This window comes from Trichomonascus vanleenenianus (assembly GCF_965637985.1).
Source record: "Trichomonascus vanleenenianus strain CLIB 3782 genome assembly, contig: TRVA0_053S, whole genome shotgun sequence".
NCBI lineage: Eukaryota > Fungi > Ascomycota > Dipodascomycetes > Dipodascales > Trichomonascaceae > Blastobotrys > Blastobotrys vanleenenianus.
This window is the reverse complement of record NW_027481834.1, coordinates 23,764-38,061: the sequence shown is the minus strand read 5'-3', so window position 1 is coordinate 38,061 and position 14,298 is coordinate 23,764. Positions and strand designations below refer to the sequence as shown.

Below are 14,298 nucleotides of genomic sequence, written 5' to 3'. Positions count from 1 at the left end.
CGAAAGGAGATAGTCGGCTATAACCGGATCAGATAAGTTGCAAGTTTTCCGAATCTAGACTCAGGCACTGATTGATAAATGTCATGCATAATGAGAGCAATACGAGTGTACATATTTCTTGGCAAGTCGAGCTTGTGGAAGGGAGCTTTTTTCATGGATGGCAGCACATGCAGGTGCCAATATTCTTGCTAAACCCAAGTCTACCAAGTTTGTGTCGAGCAAAATTTGTCATCTCGCCAACCTGGCTTCCTGCGCGCTCTTGCTGTTCGTGCAATTCAATATGGCATAGTCGGCACCGGTTCACCTGTCAAAACGCAAGGGCCAGGAACTACTCGCAGCCAGTTCCTGTATACATGAATAACTATGGATTACGTATGCAAATTTTGACACATAAGCTACGTGCTGGGCTGTATAATTAGTATGAGAAACTGACTGCAGGAATCCAGCTTAGCCAATGGATCGCCGCCCTCCATTCAGCATTATGCTCTTTAATCGGCAAATACGCTTAAGAGCCGTTGTAACTCTATAATAAAAATGGATCTTTGCTGTCGCGCTAAGGTGCCTTCCACTCGAAAACCCTGTCCTTGAATAAGGTAAACGGCAAGCCAGTTAACTGTACTGTATTTAGTAACATTTGCCAATTGATTCAGAAAAAAAAAGGTGCAAGGTACCAAAGCTTAATGCTGAATGCTCAATTGATCAAGAGGGAAGCTGCAATTGCCGGAAGCATTGGAGATCCCTAAAAGACAGACAGCCTTGGTCTCATATGTAACCCACCAACACGCACCCGGGGCTACCTTGCGACCACAATCGGTGCGTATATTACGCCCTTTTGCATATCCTACGCGCTCTGCACGGGCTGGCTAAAGGGGCCGGCAATTAAGGTAATTGACTTCTCCTGAAGGACAATTTAAAAGGAAGCACATACCACTCAGTAAAGTTTCTATTTCTCTCCATAGAATCCTTCTGTACAGTATAAAAAAGATGCCTTTTGTCCCCGGTCTCCAGAACCTCGTCGTCCAGCAGCAGCACTCCTCCGCGAACATGTCCAACACTACCACCGTCGGCAACTTTGTGCTTCCGCCTCTTCCATATGAATACGCGGCCTTGGAGCCTCACATCTCTGCCCAGATCATGAAGCTCCACCATGACGTTCATCACAAGGCGTATGTCACAAACCTCAATGCCGCCATCAAGGAGCAGGGTATAGCCTACGAGTCCAACAACATTACTGCCCAGATTGAGTTCCAGTCCAAGATCAAATTCAATGGCGGCGGTCACATCAACCACTCGCTCTTCTGGCAGAACCTGGCTCCCGCCAACAGCACCGACGTTCACGTTGGACATGAGCTCAAACACGCCATTGAGCAAGAGTGGGGCTCCTTCGACAAGTTTGAGGCCGAGTTTACTCAGACCCTTATGGGCATTCAGGGCAGCGGCTGGGGCTGGCTCATTAAGCGAAAGGACGGCTCCCTTGCTCTTGCGACTACCCAAAACCAGGACCCAGTTACCGGTGACACTCCATTGATTGGCATTGACTTCTGGGAGCATTCCTACTACCTCCAGTACTACACCGATAAGGCCAGCTACGTTAAGAACATCTACCAGGTTCTCAACTGGAAAACTGCCGAGGACCGATACAAGCACGGTGCATCCCTAAAGCTTCTTTAAGCGGATTTAAAAAAAAAATTATTGGTTATTGTGCATTCAATTGCATTTTTGTCTTGAATTTTTTGACTTCCATAACTTACCTAGTTACTAATTTTTAAGGCTTTTTGGCCAATTGAAGCACTTTATGTCTGCATATTTTTCGAGAATCAAATACCGGTATTACCAGGTAGGCTTTAGCATATATGGTAATTGATGCTGTTACCGGTGAGATAAAAGGATGCTGGAATCATACAATACTCGCATATCATGTACCGGTAAACACTCCAATCCCCATCCGGCACTCCCGACTCATGCAGTGCATCGTTCATTAATTCTTTCCATTTTGAATCTACAATAACTAATATATATAATAAAAAAATCGACTAATGTAAAAGGAATAAGTTTTTTTTTCGTTATTATCATAATTCCCCCTTCTGAACAATTAACATGAACAACCACGAAACTAAAGCCAGGTAGCCTTCAACTATTCCGACAATACCATTACTTCTTCTCCTGCTTGTCCTTAGAGCTGCTGCTACCAGGAGAGTATTTTGGACTGGTAGGGCTATACTGCGGAGAAGTCGGGCTATACTGCGGAGAGGTTGGACTATATTGTGGCGACGTTGGCGAGTAGCTTGGCGAAGTTGGGCTGAACGTCGGACTCGTTGGGCTATACTGCGGCGACGTTGGCGAGTAGCTTGGAGATGCTCCGCGATTGAATTGCGGGCTTGTAGGTGAATAGCTCGGCGACGTAGGAGAGTAAGCTGGTGAGGTCGGTGAATAGCTTGGCGACGTTGGCGACCGATTGGCGCCAGTCGGCGAGTAGGATGGAGAAGTAGGAGAGTAAGATGGAGAGGTCGGCGAGTAGCTTGGCGACGTTGGCGAATAAGATGGTGAAGTTGGTGAGTAGCTCGGCGACGTTGGCGAATAAGATGGCGACGTCGGAGAGTAACTTGGTGAAGTTGGTGAGTACGATGGAGACGTTGGAGAATAAGATGGCGACGTCGGGGAATAGCTTGGAGATGTACCACCAAAGCCGGGCGACGTTGGAGAATAGCTCGGCGACGTTGGGCTGTACGTTGGGCTCGATGGGCTGAAACCGGGGCTCGCTCCTCCAAACGAGTATGGAGAAGTTGGCTGGTACCCTGGAGAAGTAGCACCAAACGGACTCTGCGCACCGGCACCAAATCCACCATAGGCAGTAAGACCACCTCTGTCGTCGGCAATACCAGACTCCACAATCGGAGAGAACTGCGCATTGATATCAACCGCGGCATCATTGTAAGCCGGCGACTTGCCATCATAAGGCGTAGCACTTCCACCATACTGAGTGGCAGCACCTCCATTAAACGAGACATCCATACCTGCCTCCGCCTTGGCCTGCGAAAGTGGCACAGTGCTGAGAAGGCTCTCGTCGAGGAACAAGTCGAAAGACCCAGTTCCAAGAGGAGCAAGCTGACCGAGCATAACGTTCTCAGACACACCTCGGCAATCATCCAGCTCGGCAACCGCAGCGGCTTCAAGCAAGATTTCAACCGTCTCCTCGAAGGAACATCGCATGAGCGCACCAGTATCTGCTCTGTTGATACCATGTCGTGTAATTGCCATCAAATGGCCCTTAGAAGTCATTACATCCACAAGCAACGCCATGTGTCTGTAGTTGACGTAGGAACCGTCAAAGGCAAGAACGTTGGAAATTTCCTTAAACAGAGCAGATCGAGTTGCCTCAATACCAAGCACAGAAAGAACTTCAACAAACGAGTTGGAATAAGTCCTGTAGGAATCGACACCATCAATCCGCATAACATCAGATAAGTTGATACCATCAGTTTCCAAGACCCACTCCATTCTGGACTGGTAATCGCCAGTGACTTCATCGGGCAGGCTCCGCTTGTGCTCCATCATGAACACACGCGAAATACCTGGAATACCTCTCAAAGTAATAGAGTTAAGCATATGCTGCTCAATGCTCTTGACCATCTGATCTTCCTCAACCTCTTCATCCTCCATGACCTTTGGATCTCTAACCATTCGGCATCGGATAATAAGCTTATCAGCGTTATCTTCAGACCACATGACAAAGAGATCTTCGCCATAACTCTCAGTAATTTTCTCCGCAACCTGACTCATGGTGAGCTGCTTATCAAGCATCTTCGCTCGGTCCAGCTCCAGTCGCAAAAGCCATGGGCTCTGCTTATGCAGATTAGCTTCAACTGCCTCATCTGGAATAGAGAAGTATGCTTCAACGGTATCAAGATCGTCTTCAATGACTGTCGTTCGAGGATCTGGGTCGTAATAAATTTCAGTTGCCAGTGTAACATTCTTCAAACTAGTATGCTCAATGGCAGACTGAATTGTCTTTGCCTTCTCAATGTTATTGGCACAATCCGGTTCCAAATAAACAGTGAGAGCAGGGGTCTTGATGTTCTTAGCCACATTAAGAATTTCCTTAAGACGAGGAACACCAAGGGTAACGTTCTTCGACGAGACACCAGCATAGTGGAAGGTGTTCAAAGTCATCTGAGTAGCAGGCTCACCAATAGACTGGGCAGCGACCACACCAACCATTTCACCAGGGTTGACCAGGGATCTGGCAAACTGACTCTCCACTTCACCAAGAACCCACTGGAACGCAACCCGGTGGAGTCTGAACTCTTCGAAGATTCGCTTCGTCGCGAGACGAGAACGAAGCAAAGTTTTGAATAAATAAGATGCATTGTTCTGTGCTTCTCGGGCTAGCTCGCCCTCGCCACGAATAATCGTAAGCTTCTCACAGAGAGCATGGACACCCTCGACAACTTCTGGGATTGTCAGATCGCTGGTCTTACTCCTATCAATCTTGAAAGTCTGCTGGGCATTCTGAATAATTCGGCGAAGGTTAACCGGAAGCGGCCAGTTGTGATCACCATTGGGGAAGACAACTTCTCTAAGGAACCTACGGTCATCAAGAAGCTGCTGATACTCCTCATCCAGGTATCTCTGGACCTTGAGATCACCAATGATGTCGTTACCGCTTTCAAGAAGCGATGGCTTGAGGGAATGAGGGCCGTTATTATCCATGAGATCGATTCGGTACCGGCGGTCAAACGCCTCATCTGACCCAGGAATGGTGTCGATGGTCTGCTTCTCGACCTGTGCGCCGTCCAAGCCATCTTCACCATAAATGAACTGAATAATGTCACCGAGGGAATTTCGCGTGGTGCCGTCGTAGTGCACCATAACATCCTCCAGTGCCTTGACCAACCGTCGCTGGATATAACCAGTTTCGGCAGTCTTGACAGCGGTATCGATAAGACCTTCTCGACCCGCCATGGCGTGGAAGAAAAACTCTTGTGGAGTCAGACCTCGCAGGTAAGAATTCTCAACGAAACCTTTAGACTCGGGACTGTAGTCGTCCTTTGTGAAGTGTGGCAAACTTCGATCGGCAAAGCCGAATGGAATTCGCTTACCTTCGACAATCTGTTGGCCTACACACGCAGACATCTGAGAAATGTTAATGAAAGAACCCTTGGAACCAGCAATAACCATCTGCTTGACGTTATTCAATTCCTTCAAACTCATTTCCGCAGACTGACCAGCAGTGTCACGAGCTTGATTGAGCACTCGCGAGACATTATGCTCGAAAGACTCTCGCAAGGTCATACCAGGCTCAGGCGAAAGCTTGTTCTCCTGCGCCTTCAAGATGATATCCTGCACCTTTTGCTTGGCGTCAGAAATAGTGGTAGAAATATCCCTCATAGTAGCAGCATCCGCAATGGTGTCGCCGATACCAATCGAAAAACCATTGTGGAGCAGCCAGTAATTGACCACCTTCTGAACGTTGCCAAAGAAGTTAGCACACACTCGAGGACCCTTTTCACGCATAATAGTGTGGATAAGACCACCAGCGGTCGCACCGACGGTCTTCTTGTCGACGACACCATACATGATTTGACCCTTCTGAATAAGCATACCATTGTCCTTCGGGCTATGCAACGGGTTAGAATCGTCGAATCGCTGGAGGAAAATACCCTCGGGAACACAGAGCGAAACCACCTGCTTACCCGTCCACAGTGGCTTGGGGCGGAGGATAGCTGGTGGAGGGACGGTTCCTTCCCAGTTTGGAACCCAGAAGAGGATGTTCATGACCTGCTCGTATTCCAAAAAGGTGTCTCGCTTAGTGAGCTTTCGGACACCGCACAGCGTGTCCTGGACAATGCCCATGACCGGCTTGTTCGACTGTGGCGACACAATCTGCAGAGGCACGAGACAAAGCTGCTGGAGCTCTGCACGGGTCTCTTCGGACTGCGGAACGTGTAAGTTCATTTCATCACCGTCGAAATCGGCGTTATATGGAGATGTAACGGACAAGTTGAGTCGGAATGTAGAATATGGCATGACCTTGACTCGATGCGCCATCATGGACATTTTATGCAAAGATGGCTGTCGGTTGAACAGTACTGGATCATCATCGATAATGTGTCGCTCGACCTTCCAGCCATACTGCAAGGCAATGTCGCCAGCACGCTTGTGGTATCGCAAGTCGATTCGCTCGCCGGTATCACGAATGACATACTTAGCACCCGGGTGCTCATTCGGACCATTTCGCACCAGCTCAGTCAATCGGTGGATGTTGTATGGAGTAACGATTTCTGGGTATGTAAGGGTTCGTGCGATACTCTTTGGTACACCGACCTGGTCGAGATCCAAGTTGGGATCACCAGTAATGACTGTTCGCGCCGAGAAGTCGACTCGCTTACCCATGAGGTTGCCACGCAGTCGGCCCTCTTTGCCCTTGAGACGGGCTCGGATAGATTTTACCGGTCGCCCAGACTTCTGCAGAGCCTGAGGCTGGCCGGCGATATCGTTGTCCATATAGGTAGCAACATGATATTGGAGGAGCGACTCAAACTCGTTCACTACGTGAGCTGGAGCGCCTTCCTGTTCACACCGCTGTACATTTCCGTTAGCTTTGAGAATATCTGCGAGCTTGTAGGTCAAATCATCCTCTCCTCGTGCTGTTTCGTTGATGGCGATACTTGGCCGCACTGGAGGCGGTGGCACTGGCAGGACGGTGATGATCATCCATTCTGGTCGTGCGTAGTCTTCATTGAGACCGAGTCGCGCCGCGTCCTCGGGGCTAATGTGCTTGAACACGTTGAGAATCTCGGCCGGCGTGAGCACCCGCTTAGTTGGCTGATCGGTCTCGTCGTTCTTATCCCGTTTCCATGTGCCCATGAGTTTCAAACCGTCTCGTCGGATCGTTGGCTGGGTGTTACCGCAGCCGCCGTGGGAGATTTCTGGTTTGGTGCCGTCCGGGTTGAATTTACCGTCCTCCTCGTTGGCCGAGTCAGTCTCGCACACCATTTTGGTCTTGCAGAGACTCCATACGGCGTTGAATCGGCGCTTCGGATCTCGGATGCGAATCGCTTGGGCGAAGAGCGGGTTTCGCTCATCTAGAAGCACCTTTCCACAGTGGAAGCAGATGGACTCGCAGACCTTCTTGATTTTGGTAATGAAACCTATCCTAATGTTAGTGGGAGTTTTTAATAACGTCAGCTCAAAGCGTACCAATATGAAAGACCGGCTTGGCTAGCTCGATATGGCCAAAGTGCCCTGGACAGTCCGACATTCCTTCGCCACACTACAACGTGTTTGTTAGCACACTTCCGTTTGCTCCAAATGATTTCGCGTACAGTTTGACACTTGAAGTTACGATCGATGGAGCCCAGACGCGGGTCGTTGAGGCCACCAATTCGAGGACGCTGCCGGGTCTCGTCCATTGTCTCCGGGTATTCGATCTTGGCGACACTGATCGCTTTCTATCATCTTGTTAGTTGATCGGTTGCCTTCACTAAACACAGCACATTACGCACCACTTCTTCCGGCGAAAGGAGACCGAATTGGACCTGCACAACATGTTAGCAATACTCGATTACAAATGCCACTAGATCAGGCACCTACCTCCTTCACTGTCCGCAAAGGAGCGCTCGAATACGGGAACTGTGCGCCACTCATCCTGTTGACGTTTAAACTCTCGTTCAAAAAGCCAACGACAAGACACCAAACGTGAAATCGACGACAAACAAAGTGTAGAAAATCAGAAAAATAAGAATACGCAGATGCCCTTCGTTATTATCTGATTACTAGCGCTTTTCCTTCGTCGGTTAAATCGTTGCTGAGTCGCGTTAGGTCGTAACCCCCAGTGGGTGATTTTTTTCATTGAAATTTGGGAGCAAAGCGCCCTACTATGCGTGCTGCGGTGGGGTTCTTGCCCCTTCTAAAACTTCCGGGTAACCGGCGCTGTGATATGGGGAGGGGGGTACGGGTCCGTACTTGGGTAGAACACCACCAAATAGCTAGCGATCTTTCACCATGGAGGTTCTCCCAAATGATCTGTATATCAGAGCTTGAGTAGCGGGGTCATGAGGCACAATTAGTGATACTGTGTGGACCTTGGGTGGAAGATATTGTCGTATATTCATAAGACCGCGAGTTGTATCTATAGATCATATTCCCCCTGGCCTTTGTTGTCTACGATGATTGCCAGTAGATACCTAGTACCCTACGGTACTAACCGTAATACCACATAATTGCCACTGGCTTAGCTGATTATACTTCTAGTCTGATTCTATTATTGCAGCTACAGTTTTACAATACCCGGCACTAATATATACCTAGGAAATGCCACTACACACGTACTACATACGGGTTGTGCACATACCAGGCGTATACATGATACCGCGTACACGACATCACAGCCACATTCCTTGCGGCTCTTCATTCCCTGAGCTCTCCCGGGCCAGATGACACTGCGGCGGTAAATTTCGGTGAGGATGAGCTGTCCAGTTTCCTGTTTTGTCCAATTCTGATTGGCTTCTCATGGTAAAAGTGTGGCGAACTAGTGGTCATGTCTCCTCCCCTCTCAGTATTACACCTCCGCCCCTCCTCCTACCCCTTGAAGTCGTTTTTCGCGGCACCAGTCAAGACGAAAAAAAAAGCGCGAAAAATTAAAATAACCCATTATTCCCTTTCTCCCACCACCACACACAAAAGTCAGCTTTTGGTTTAACTGAGCGGACTTTATCCAAATAACATTTTTTTCTAGGGGCGCTACGCGTGACACGGGCGAAGCTTTGAAAGAGAGCAGTACACGCTTAATAAAGCACTTTGTCTGTTCAATTGACGCGTTTTTTCCATATTTCTACCTGCCACTAGTCTAATTTTTTTCTTTTTTATTTATTGGTCTACAAACGACAGACTTGAGTGACTCCGAGCATATACAGTAACAATGTCGGGAGGCAAAGGTAAAGGCGGCAAGGGCAAGAGCGGCGCCAAAGACGGAGGGCTCAAAATCCAGCGGTCGCACTCGGCGCGAGCGGGCCTTCATTTCCCAGTGGGCCGAGTCAAGCGGTTCTTGAAGCGAAGCGTCCAGAACAAGGTGCGAGTAGGTGCCAAGGCGGCCATTTACATTGCTGCTGTGCTCGAGTACCTCACGGCCGAAGTCCTCGAGCTGGCTGGTAACGCCGCCAAGGATCTCAAGGTAAAGCGAATTACTCCGCGACACTTGCAGCTCGCTATCCGAGGTGACGAGGAGCTTGATACTTTGATTAAGGCCACTATTGCGTTTGGTGGTGTGCTGCCACACATCAACCAGGCGTTGCTGCTCAAGGTGGAGCAGAAGAAGCGAAAGCAGTAAACTGAGAGTGATCTACCTATTTGGTAAGAGAGGGGTGTTTGGTGTGGGTATTTATGTATGATATCGCCGTTTTGTACTGACCAGGTGTTTTTGTATTCTAATTTATCTTCTTAAGTGATTTCATGTTCCGCCAACAAACTGGGCCATCTTTGAATGCTGGCACATATCTTTAATACTTACCCAGAATTCAGTGTGCCTATCAATAGGCCAATGCTGTTCCGAATACTGACCTACTAGCTTTAAAATGGTTGACCTACCACTCAATAGCTATCGAAAATTTGGCCTGTGAATGCATACCTTCAACTGTATCTTTAAGACTTACCCAGACTTTTCTGCAAATCCTTTCAGTAGGCCAATGTTCTAAATACCGCCCTCTGAAATGTAAGATACCGGTAATTTCTTTTAAAATACTGACCAGATACCAGATTCTATATTCCAAAAGCCATCGAAAACACACAGGGAGTCGCGGTAAAGTACAATGTGGAGCGGTTGGCTTCCAATGAAGGCAGACGCCACTACCCGGTATAATACCTAGGTATGTATGTATCTACATGTGGTAACGCCTGAGTAGTAGCAGGTTATTAATATGGTGCCCTGTTCATGGACGGCCGTATATAACTCTATCCAATGATCTGTCCAACGATAACTGGAGATATCCGATAGAGGAGGGGCTCCCACTTATCCCGAATGGGGGGTACCAACTACTAATCGTAGGCACAGGTTACTCAGTGCTGGCAGTTTGCACGGTAACTCAGTGCTAAGCGCAGTTCGCAGTTGTGCGATAAATGTGCGGAGAACCGAACTCTTCCCCCTGTAATGAATCAGCCCGTCCCCGGGTTTCGATACTCAGTGCAACCCGAGTTTTCGCCAGAATATATCATATAAGCGATTCGACAAAGCAGCCAATTCCCTCTTCTTTTTTTTTTTCTCTCTCTCTTTCTCTTACCTGTGTTGATTTTCATTGGAGCATTTTTTTACACGTCAAGGGTACAATTAATTAGAAAAATGATGAACGTTGCCCGTGTACAACGATCAAAGGTCGCTGGCTCTGCTCTCCGACGACTCTACTCCACCGAGTCCGAGCCGCTGGCCAAGACCGTCTACCACGATTTCCACATCGCTCACGGCGGCAAAATGGTCCCATATGCCGGCTTCGACATGCCAGTGCTTTACAAGGGCCAGACGCACATTGAATCGCACAACTGGGTGCGAAACAAGGCCGGCATGTTCGACGTCTCCCATATGTTCCAGCACCGATTCTCGGGCCCAGGTGCCACCAAGCTGCTCGAGAAGCTGACTCCAGGTGACCTGCAGGGGCTCCAGCCTTTCACCTCGACCCTGTCGGTGCTGCTCAACGAGAAGGGTGGCATCATCGACGATACCATCGTCACCAAGCACGGCGAGGACGATTTCTACGTCGTCACCAACGCCGGGTGCCGGGAGAAGGACCTTAAGTTCTTCGAGGACGCCATTGCGAATTTTGGCCAGGGCAATGTCAAGCGGGAGACCATCAATGGTGGCCTCGTCGCTCTCCAGGGTCCACAGGCCGCCGAGGTTCTCCAGAAGCTTACTAACTACGATCTCTCCACCATCAAGTTCGGCCAGTCCGCCTTCGTCGACATTGTTGGCGGCAAGTACCACGTGGCGCGAGGCGGCTACACCGGCGAGGATGGCTTCGAGGTCTCCATCACCGACGACAAGGCTGCTATTGACTTTGCCAACAAGCTGATGGACTTCGATGGCATTGTCAAGCCAATTGGCCTCGCTGCCCGAGACTCCCTGCGATTGGAGGCCGGCATGTGCCTCTACGGCTACGAGCTGAACGAGGACATTTCTCCCGTCGAGGCTGCCCTGACCTGGGTCATTGGCAAGCGACGACGAGCCGAGGGAGACTTCAACGGCGCTGACAACATCCTCAAGCAGATCGCCGAGAAGAAGGGCAACCTTCGATGCGGTATCATCTCCGAGGGCCCAGCCGCTCGAGACGGCACTGAGGTCTACGCTCCAAACGACCAGTCCAAGCCAATTGGTGTCATCACCTCGGGCTCGCTCTCGCCAACCCTCAAGAAGAACATCTCTATGGCCTACCTGCCACGATCGTTCGCCAAGAAGGACACGGACGTGCAGGTCAAGGTCCGAGGCAAGTTCCGAAACGCCAAGGTGGTCAAAATGCCATTTGTTGCCCCCAACTACTACAAATAATCATCTGTGTATAATTACGATTGACGACAATTTACTCTTCATTCACCCATTAGTATTAACCACCGCGGAGGGGAGCCCCAGTGTGTTTGGCCCCTCCAATGGCTAGAAATAATAATAGTGAGTTCTATAATATACAGTACAGACAGGAGAGCATCAATGCTTGCAATTCGCCTATTACTACTACTAGTGATCACCGCGAAGCGGTGCCCCCAGGGGGTTTCCATTCTTCACAGGCTAAAAAGTAATGTAATGAGTTCTATAATATACAGACAGGGGAATAGTCAATGCTTATGTACAAAGTTTACTGCTTCGCAGCAATAGGAACCGCCGCCGCCTGTGGCTTAACCGGCTTTATAGGTTCCACGGGACCCACGGCAGGTTCCTCCTTAGGTTTAGCAGCAAGCAGCTGGGGCGGAGTTAGATCCTCGGGGATTCTATCGGAAGAATTGAGGATACGCTTCTCCTCTAGCTTGTTTCTGAGCCACTCAATCTCGCCCTGGAGCGCCTGGATATCGTCCGCAACGCCTTCTCGACGAGCCACCTCCTTCTTATGCGACCGGTAGCTCTCAAACAAGATCAATCCGCCGGCCACGGAGCTAATCAGTTAGCTCGCTCTACTGATACTGCAATTCAACTTACAAGATAAAGCTCTCCGAGAGAAAAGTAGCACCCATGTCAATGGCCTTAGCGTCGTTTAGCGGCCTGATGCGCAGATTCTTCTCGCCCAGCAGCGACATGCGCAGCTTCACGTCGGTCCTGTGTAGAAACTGGGCAAAGCTGATGCAAGCCTTTCGAAACCGCGGGTGCTGCTTGGCCTGCCCTTTAATGCCATTCTGACCGGTCAGCCCACGCTACCAAACCATACCCCTGTACCATTACTTACTGCAATAGGCTTGGACACTGTCCTCACCAGCAATGAGGTGAATTTCAATGCGATTGAGCTCATGAGCCGTACCTGTATCGCAAGCCACGGCTATGTCGTCCAGTCGCCACTCCTCGGGAGGTGTCGGTCGTCACCAGGCGGCACAGCCGGCCCAGCAGATTTATGATTTTCCGGGACGGCACGACCTCCCAACTGGGCCCGGGAAACTCGAGCAGCCCCGGATACCCCTCTGGTTGGCGGAGAGCCCCCGGTTACCTCCCAAAAAATTTCAAAACCTCCCTCCCGGCCAGTTCTCTCAATTCCAAACCTTCTTTTGAAGTTCACGATAGACTCTCACCGAAAGAAGAATGTTCGCTCTCCGTGCTGCTGCGGGCGCCTCCGCCAGGGCGTCTTCTGTCCGGTAAGTTTTTGAGCCGAATTGGCAGGGACTCCACGGGGTATAATTGGTTTGCATTGTTCGTGGACGGAATGGTGGAATGTGATTGGTTGGGACGTACATCTCCGAAATGAATTGACCACGGTTTCGATGAAAAATTGACGAAGTATCTCCGTGTGTATCTGCGTAGGATCGAGAAGTATTATTGGTTTTTTTGGAATACCTTTTTAGATGAGGAGGTCTAGATGCGAAGATGAGGAGAGAGAGGATGATGAAACGAAATTGTGCCAAGTGGAGGTCCCGTATTGAGCGTGATGGAACTAACCGTTTGTAGATCATATGCCACTCTTCGAGAGATTGAGATGCGACTCAAGTCGATTAAGAACATTGAGAAGATCACCAACACCATGAAGATTGTCGCCTCCACGCGACTCAGCAAGGCCCAGCGAGCCATGGCCGTTTCTCGAACCTACGGTACTGCTCAGCAGGAGGTGTTCAACAAGGCCGAGACTGCCGCCGTTGAGGAGCCTACCAAGCGACTTGTCGTTGCCATGACCTCCGACAAGGGTCTGTGCGGCTCCATCCACTCGCAGCTGTCGCGAGCCACCAAGGCCTACCTCCGAGAGCACCCAGACGCCGACGTTGTTGCTATCGGTGAGAAGGTCAAGGTCCAGATCTCCCGAGCTTACCCAAACAACATGGTTCTTTCCATCGCCCAGATCGGCAAGGAGACGCCAACTTTCAGCGAGGCCGCCATCATCGCTGACCAGATCACCAAGCTCGGCGAGAAGTACGACGAGGTCCAGATTTTCTACAACAAGTTTGTGTCTGGTGTCTCCTTCGAGCCAACCCAGATCCAGGTCTTCAACCAAGAGGCCATTGAGAGCTCTCCAAAGTTCGGCACCTTTGAGATCGAGGACGAGGTCATTGGCAACTTGAGCGAGTTCTCTCTCGCCAACTACATTCTGTGGGGTCTCTCCGAGGGCCATGCCGCCGAGATCTCGGCCCGACGAAACGCCATGGACAATGCCTCCAAGAATGCTAACGAGATGATTGGCAAGTTCACCATTCTCTACAACCGAACCCGACAGGCCGTCATTACCAACGAGCTTGTCGATATCATTACCGGTGCCTCCTCCCTTGAGTAAAACTATCTCCCGCTATCTTATTCTCTTGCACTTGTATAGCCTTGCACGCATATAACTGAATGAAAAAAAATATACATAAACCGCTTCGCTATGCTCCTCGGGTAGTAGCGCTTGATTAACCAGAAAATCCAAGAGTAGCGTACACTTCATCGCAGGATACTTGCGTTTTAACCGATGTCGGAATCTGACAGTTTTACGAAGGCATCGTCCTCCAACGAGTAGCTGGTTGCATGAAAGCTTGTCTGGTAGAGTTGTTGCATCGGCCCTTTCGCTAGCCACATATTCATTGTCGGTATTAGATTTAGGCGGGGCACTCAATTTCTTGGTAGATATGGGTCGATTGGTGGATTGGATAGGTTGC

The 14,298-nt window shown here is 49.8% G+C and overlaps 7 protein-coding genes across 7 annotated transcripts; 5 read left to right on the top strand and 2 right to left on the bottom strand.

Annotated features, from left to right (window-relative positions):
- Positions 1-83: 83 nt before the first annotated feature.
- On the top strand, positions 84-451 carry TRVA0_053S00474 (uncharacterized protein; the record flags this gene model as incomplete). The annotated part of the gene is made up of 2 exons (XM_076687243.1): positions 84-372; positions 447-451. The coding sequence occupies 2 exons, from the start codon at positions 84-86 to the stop codon at positions 449-451; spliced, it is 294 nt and encodes a 97-aa protein (XP_076538508.1).
- Positions 452-1,044: 593 nt separating this feature from the next.
- Positions 1,045-1,671, top strand: SOD2 (superoxide dismutase; the record flags this gene model as incomplete). Its single annotated transcript, XM_076687242.1, has 1 exon — positions 1,045-1,671. The coding sequence occupies one exon, from the start codon at positions 1,045-1,047 to the stop codon at positions 1,669-1,671; it is 627 nt and encodes a 208-aa protein (XP_076538507.1).
- A 480-nt stretch (positions 1,672-2,151) lies between these two features.
- On the bottom strand, positions 2,152-7,647 carry RPO21 (DNA-directed RNA polymerase II core subunit RPO21; the record flags this gene model as incomplete). The annotated part of the gene is made up of 5 exons (XM_076687241.1): positions 2,152-7,151; positions 7,201-7,273; positions 7,326-7,451; positions 7,506-7,538; positions 7,594-7,647. 5 exons carry the CDS (start codon positions 7,645-7,647, stop codon positions 2,152-2,154), a joined length of 5,286 nt encoding a protein of 1,761 aa, XP_076538506.1.
- Positions 7,648-8,920: 1,273 nt separating this feature from the next.
- On the top strand, positions 8,921-9,328 carry HTZ1 (histone H2AZ; the record flags this gene model as incomplete). Its single annotated transcript, XM_076687240.1, has 1 exon — positions 8,921-9,328. One exon carries the CDS (start codon positions 8,921-8,923, stop codon positions 9,326-9,328), a length of 408 nt encoding a protein of 135 aa, XP_076538505.1.
- Positions 9,329-10,333: 1,005 nt separating this feature from the next.
- On the top strand, positions 10,334-11,530 carry GCV1 (glycine decarboxylase subunit T; the record flags this gene model as incomplete). Its single annotated transcript, XM_076687239.1, has 1 exon — positions 10,334-11,530. One exon carries the CDS (start codon positions 10,334-10,336, stop codon positions 11,528-11,530), a length of 1,197 nt encoding a protein of 398 aa, XP_076538504.1.
- Positions 11,531-11,831: 301 nt separating this feature from the next.
- Positions 11,832-12,476, bottom strand: TRVA0_053S00364 (OPA3 family protein; the record flags this gene model as incomplete). Its single annotated transcript, XM_076687238.1, has 3 exons — positions 11,832-12,126; positions 12,170-12,363; positions 12,414-12,476. 3 exons carry the CDS (start codon positions 12,474-12,476, stop codon positions 11,832-11,834), a joined length of 552 nt encoding a protein of 183 aa, XP_076538503.1.
- Positions 12,477-12,760: 284 nt separating this feature from the next.
- Positions 12,761-13,937, top strand: ATP3 (F1F0 ATP synthase subunit gamma; the record flags this gene model as incomplete). Its single annotated transcript, XM_076687237.1, has 2 exons — positions 12,761-12,813; positions 13,124-13,937. 2 exons carry the CDS (start codon positions 12,761-12,763, stop codon positions 13,935-13,937), a joined length of 867 nt encoding a protein of 288 aa, XP_076538502.1.
- Positions 13,938-14,298: the final 361 nt, after the last annotated feature.